This window comes from Anser cygnoides, chromosome 30, assembly GCF_040182565.1.
Source record: "Anser cygnoides isolate HZ-2024a breed goose chromosome 30, Taihu_goose_T2T_genome, whole genome shotgun sequence".
Taxonomy (NCBI): Eukaryota; Metazoa; Chordata; class Aves; order Anseriformes; family Anatidae; genus Anser; species Anser cygnoides.
In genome coordinates, this window is record NC_089902.1 from 3,661,810 (window position 1) to 3,668,414 (window position 6,605).

General features: G+C 51.2%; 1 protein-coding gene across 1 annotated transcript; it reads left to right on the top strand.

Moving 5' to 3' along the window:
- Window positions 1–2,623: 2,623 nt before the first annotated feature.
- Window positions 2,624–3,679, top strand: LOC136787732 (olfactory receptor 14A16-like). The gene has a single exon (XM_066985049.1). The coding sequence runs from the start codon at window positions 2,744–2,746 to the stop codon at window positions 3,677–3,679; it is 936 nt and encodes a 311-aa protein (XP_066841150.1). The 5' UTR covers window positions 2,624–2,743.
- The last annotated feature ends 2,926 nt before the right edge of the window (window positions 3,680–6,605 follow it).

Below are 6,605 nucleotides of genomic sequence, written 5' to 3' on the forward strand. Positions count from 1 at the left end.
TCTGTTGTGGGGTTGATGAGGGCTGAAGGACAGCTGGTGCCAATCACTGCCACAGCCGTGCACCTCAGTCAGTAGAGCACCAACCGAGTCCGCTGACAGAGGATTGTCGTGGCCTGAAGGAAGCCATGCAGTGCTGAGTGCTGCCATGCCGGACACGGTAGAGCTTCCATGCAAATTGGGATCAAAGGCACCCAAGCGTTTTGCCACAACTGATATCACTAATGCATTTTTCTCCATGTATTTGCCAGCAGATGGAAGGCCACAGCTTGCTTTCAACCTGGCATCGACTGCCCCAGGGCAGGAAACTCAGCCCTACCATTTGCCATGGACTGATCCAGAGTGCCCTGGAAGAGGAGGAAGCTGCTGAACACCTACAGTACATCGATGGCATCGTTGTGTGGGGTGACACAGCAGAGGAAGTGTTTGAGAAAGGGAAGAAAATACTCCAAATTCCTCTGAAAGCTGATTTTGCACTAAAAGAAATGAAGGTGAAGGGACGTGCACAAGAGATCCTGCTGCAGGCTGGCCAGGGTCAGGGGGACCAATGCTCAGGGACGGGTTGAGCATCGGTGAGGGGCTTCTCAGCAATTGCGTGGTGCATCACTTGCTTTCTAAATATTATTGTTTTTGTTATTATTGTTATTATTACTATTTTAACTTTCTGTTCTGTCTTTTCAAATTTTAATTCAAATTAAAATTCCTTATTGTCTGGGCCTTTGTGCTTAGTGAAACAAATACATTTTGTCTACACATCAGGGTCACCTTCACAGCGCCTTTGTCTCCTTGTCCTCTCTGCCTCCAATGCTCTGCTCTAACGAGCTCCAAGGGAGGCTGTGTCAGTGCTGGCCCTCAGGGGGACACTGCAGGAAATTTGCCTCTGACTTGGACTTGTTGAGAGATGTCTTCAATTGTCTCTCAGTGCCTGAGGTTCGTGGGCTCCTCAGCAGAGCCCCCCGAGGGGGGATTCCAATGCCTTGGGCTGGGTGTCTGGTGCTGAGCTGGGCCGGGCTCGTGGGACAGAGAGAGCTCGTGGCAAGAGGGCCCTGGTGCAGAGAGACAGCTGTGCCCAGGAGCAGCTCCTGTGCACAGCGCAGCAGGGCTGGGGGCTCTGACCGCAGGCACCCAGGCAGAAAGGGATTTCAGGCAGCCTGCAGGGTGCGGGCAGAGGAGAGCTCAGTGCAGGAGAAACCTTCACAGCCCTGCACACGGTAAGTCTCTGGCTGCTGGACAGTGCAGGGGAGGTTCCTGGAAGGGGCTGCCAGGATGTCCGGGACGTCTCTGCCTGGCCAGGAGCTACCAGGATGTCTCTCGTGGCTTGTGTGATACGGAGGAGAAGGTGCTGCAGGGCAACCTTGGGCAGAGGAAGGGGAGGGCAGGGGCTGCCTGCCAAGAGAAGGCACTGTCTGCAGTCCATGCCTGCATTTTCCTGCTCTAATTCTTGGGCAGGCGCTCTGTTAACAGAGTTGTAGGGATTACACAGATGATGGAGTTTCCTACGTCTTTTAACCGAGACCTAAACATGTTAGTGGGGAACCTGAGAATATCCCTTCCCTTCTCCCTGCTTACAGACTGCACCAGGGCTTTTCTGAGCTGGTCTTTAGGACCTGCAGACAGGGAGATGTCCCCAGAGCTGTCCCCATCCCCAGGAGGTGTCTGCAGGTCAGAGCTGGGCACACAGCGGGTGGGATGGGGTCTGTGAGCATGGACGGGAGGAGACGTGGGGACAGAGAAAGAGCTGCTGGCAGGGACAGCTGCAGGCAGCAGGGACATGGGCAGGCAGTGGGAGGGAGCTGCTCCCTCCCTGCCATCCCCTGCAGTGCAGGCACCTTCCTTGCAGCAGCCCCTGGTCTCCTCTTCCCCTCACAGCTTCTGTCATGGCATGTATAATCTGGGGGGCTGAGAATATGGGGTGTCTGAACCCTAAATCTCTGTGGAAGTAGACACATTTGCTGCAGGCCCCCTCCACCTTCCTCCATGGAAGCAGGCACAGAATCACAGAATCATAGGATATCCCGAGTTGGAAGGGACCCACAAGTATCATCGAGTCCAGCTCCTGGCTCCACAGAGGTCTTAACCCCAAATTCCTACCATACGACAAGGAGCACATTCCCAACGCTTCTTGCACTCCAGAGCTCTTTTCCCTCTGCTGGCTGTGCCGGGCAGATGGCACAGGGGTGTGAGGACAGGCTCTACCTCACTGACACCGCAGCCTCGGCACCGTGTTGGGTCCGCCCTGCCTGCCCATGCCTGCTTCTCTCCCTTGCCCAGCGTGGCAGCTGCTGGTGCCTGGTTCTGACAGGGAGTGCTGTGCACGGAGGGTGAGGCAGGAGGAGATGCTCCCTGCTCTCTCCGGCCAGACACGCACGATCCACCTGCTGCTTTTGTCTCCTAGGTATTGAACAGGGAAGACGCACATGGAGTCACTCAGCCAAACACCCCTCACTCAACCGAGGGAGCCCCTTCCCAGGAACCTGCCCTCTTGGGACCTCCAATGGAGCAGAGCAGGCTCATTGGGAGCTGCTGGGCAGAGGCAGCTGCAGTGTACAGGACTCTCAGCAAGCACAGAGCAGGGCTCCAGACAGGGAGACAGACAGAGGTCCTCTTGGAAACAGGGAATGTAAGGCTTCGTTTGGGAATTAGCTGAATCTTGCTCACAGACTTTACTCATAACACTCTCTCTCTCTCTCTCTTTTTTTGTTTTTCTTTTTTCTCATTTGTCTGTGTCCGTGACTGAAGCCAGTAAATGCCCAACAGCAGCTCTGTGAGTGAGTTCCTCCTGCTGGCATTTGCAGACACGCGGGAGCTGCAGCTCCTGCACTTTGGGCTCTTCCTGGGCATCTACCTGGCTGCCCTCCTGGGCAACGGCCTCATCCTCACCGCCGTCGCCTGCGACCACCGCCTCCATACCCCCATGTACTTCTTCCTCCTCAACCTCGCCCTCCTCGACCTGGGCTGCATCTCCACCACTCTGCCCAAAGCCATGGCCAATGCCCTCTGGGACACCAGGGCCATCTCCTATCAAGGGTGTGCTGCTCAGGTCTTCTTTTTTGTTTTCTTGATTGGAGCAGAGTATTCCCTTCTCACCATCATGGCCTACGACCGCTACATTGCCATCTGCAAGCCCCTGCACTACGGGAGCCTTGTGGGCAGCAGAGCTTGTGCCCAGATGGCAGCAGCTGCCTGGGGCAGTGGCTTTCTCTATTCTGTCCTGCACACGGCCAGTACATTTTCATTGCCCCTCTGCCAAGGCAATGCTGTGGACCAGTTCTTCTGTGAAATCCCCCAGATTCTCAAGCTCTCTTGCTCAGAGTCATGCCTCAGGGAGGTTGTCCTTCTTGCAGTTAGTCTCTGTTTAGCGTTTGCATGTTTTGTTTTCATTTCATTTTCTTATGTGCGTATCTTCAGGGCCGTGCTGAGGATGCCCTCTTCTCAGGGCCGGCACAAAGCCTTTTCCACGTGCCTCCCGCACCTGGCCATTGTCTCTCTGACTCTCAGTACAGCCATGGTTGCCTACCTGAAGCCCTCCTCCAACTTTTCCTCATTCTTTGACCTGGTGGTATCGTTTCTGTACTCGGTGGTGCCTCCAGCAGTGAACCCCCTCATCTACAGCATGAGGAACCAAGAGCTCAAGAATGCCTTGTGGAAACTCTTTGGATACATGCTTCTTCAGCATCAGTAATCTGCCTAAAATACTAACAGGACCCACAGGTTATCTGAAAAAAAATTATCTCTTGATACAATAGCTTGATATTCTTTTATTTGTATTGTTATTATTTCCTAGAACTTGAGATTTTGATTTAATTCTATTTTTGCCATCCTGTCTATTAATTGTTTTATTTACTTTCACACAGTCATCTTATATTCTTACAGAACAAGGCTTCCGGTGTGGAAAAGTCAATAAAGAAGCCATGAGGACTTTGCTGGTCTCAGCTGCCATCTCTTCACACCTTCTCTGGAGCTGGGGAAGCAGTGCCTGCCTGCTGGAGGGGCTCAGGGCCAAGAGCCCAGCTGCCACATGGAGGAGCAGCCCCGGGGGCCAGGTAGCAGCACAGAGCTCTTTGCCCAGAGTGAGTCACACGGTGCGAGCTCCCTTGGCTGACAGAGTGGACAGCCTGAATAGCACGGTCTCCTCTGAATGGCCACCTTTGCTCTATTATACTATTTTCTGAAACCTTTTTTTTGTTTTAATTATTTTTATTTTTTTGGTGGTTTTACCCTGCTAGGTACCTGAACTCCACCAGAACTGCTCTATCACTCCCCCCCCCCCCCCCCAGTCCCCCCCAATCAGAAGAGGAGGGGAAGAAGAAAAGAAAAAACAGTTCATGGGTTGAGATATGGATAATTTAATTCAAGGAAGAATAATTGTTAAGGTACAGTTATTATTAAGGGAAAATTAATAATTTAACTACAGGGGAAAACAAAACAAAACAAAAAACAAAAACAACAACAACAAAAAAAAGCAAAGGCCGTATGGAAGCACAGAAAGAAAAGAAATAAATTACTCTCTACTTCCCACCAACAAGTGATGCTTGACTACGTCCCTGAAGGAAGGCTTCAATACGTGTAGCCATTGTTCAGGAGCACAGACGTTTTCATAACGAGCCCACCCTTCCCGCCTCTTTCCCTTTTTCCACCTTTTATTGCTGAGTGTGACATCACATGGTATGGAATATCCCTTTGGTTGGTTTAGGTCAGCTGCCCTGGGGATGTCCCCTCCTCACTGTTTGCCCACCCCCAGCCTGCTGGCTCTGGGGGGGTTAGAGGGAGTCCCGATGCTGTGCCAGCACTGCTCAGCAGCAGACACAACACTGGGGTGATATCAGTGCTGTTCTAGCTGCAAGTGCAGAGCACAGCACTGTATGGGCTGCTGCAGGGAAAGGTAACATCCCAGCCAGACCCAGTACAACCTCCACCCCTTATTCCATAACATTAGTGTCACACTTAGGTCCCACATACTGTAGTATATAAGTATTCTCATCACCATTGTTCCTTGTTCTTTAACAGATTGATAGGTGTGATAAATTAGTGGGTGTTTGTTCATTGTCTTTAAAAGGAATTCAGAGAATCTGCTGAGAAGATAAGGTTTTGCAATTTACGACCTTGTTAAGGGGGAAGACTAAGGAAGTAGATAGTGGGGAGGGGGTGTTGGATAAACATCCTTGGTAAAACAAAGACTCTGTGAAATACTGTTTGCCGCTTCACCACCCTCCCCCTTGAACATGAGCACAACGCATGATCATTGAAAGAAAAACAATGACCCCCAACAACGAACTGCGCAGCTTCAGAAGGTTCAACAAGTCCTGACAAGCCGAAACTTGGATGCTATAAAACGGCGACACTGAAAAGGGAAAGTTGCGTGCTGTGGTGGAGCGGAGACTCCCCAGCCGCCCAGCGCTGTTTTGCTTGTACCTGCTTACTTAATTAATAAATTATCTTCGACCAGAAAATTGTGTGGTCTCGCTTATAACAATAGGTAGGTACGTCTTTTCATTCTATAGGTCTCTCTCAAAAAATGTTCATAAGAACTGTTGATAATTTAGTCTTCATCTGCCAAAGTGGTCACTCAGGGCAGGCGGAGTTGGACGCCTGGATGCCAACACTGGCTTAGCTCAAGTCCTTGTTACACTTGCCTGGTTCCTTGCAAAGCTGACCTGTCATTGATCCTGCAGCATCTTCCTACCACATGTAACTTAGATTACAGGTTAGTTTTCTCCCAAGGTTAAATCTCCTTGAGGCATGCACCTGATATCCCCGTTCTTTTGCATCACTCACCAGGTACACCCCGGTTCTTAGGCGAAGACAATCCCATGAGTGGTTTTGCCTTTTCCAGAGGTAGGAGCAACCAACACTGCCTTCCCCATCCACCTTCCTACATGCACTATGGGGACTTTAGCTCCTCTCACCGTGTGTAGGGTTTTGTTTCAGCAGGACCAGGATGGTCGTCGGACCCTCTGTTGTTGACTAGCCAAGTGGTCTCTGGTAGATTTATGTCCCATTGTTTCCATGTCCCAGCACTCAATGCTCGTAACATAGTCTTTAACAGTCCATTGTACCTGTCAACCTTCCCAGAGGCTTGTGGGTGATAAGGGATGGGATACACCCACTCAGTACCATGCCTCTTGGCCCAGGAGGTGACCAAATTGTTTCGGAAGTGACTCCCATTGTCAGACTCAATTCTCTCTGGTGTACCATGACGCCACAGCCCTTGTCTTTCCAGGCCCAAGATAGTGTTTCGGGCCGTGGCATGGTTTACTGGATAAGTTTCCAGCCACCCAGTAGTTGCTTCTACCATGGTAAGTATTTAACGTTTGCCTTGGCGGGTTTGTGGGAGTGGTCCGATGTAGTCAATCTGCCAGGCCTCACCATATTGAAATCCAAGCCATCTCCCCCTGTTCCAGGGAGAGTTTACCCTCGTGGCTCGTTTGATTGCAGCACAGGTCTCACACTCATGGGCAACCTGTGTAATGACCTCAATGGTCAGGTCCACCCCTTGATCATGAGCCCATCTGTATGTGGCATCCCTCCCTAGATGTCCTGATGTTCCATGGGCCCATCGAACTACAAACAGCTCACCCTTACATCCCCAGTCCAGGTCCACCTGAGCT

What these genes read in the sequence shown, in the direction of transcription:
- LOC136787732 (XM_066985049.1), top strand. Translation starts at nt 2,744, where the DNA reads ATGCCCAACAGCAGCTCTGTGAGTGAGTTCCTCCTGCTGGCATTTGCA.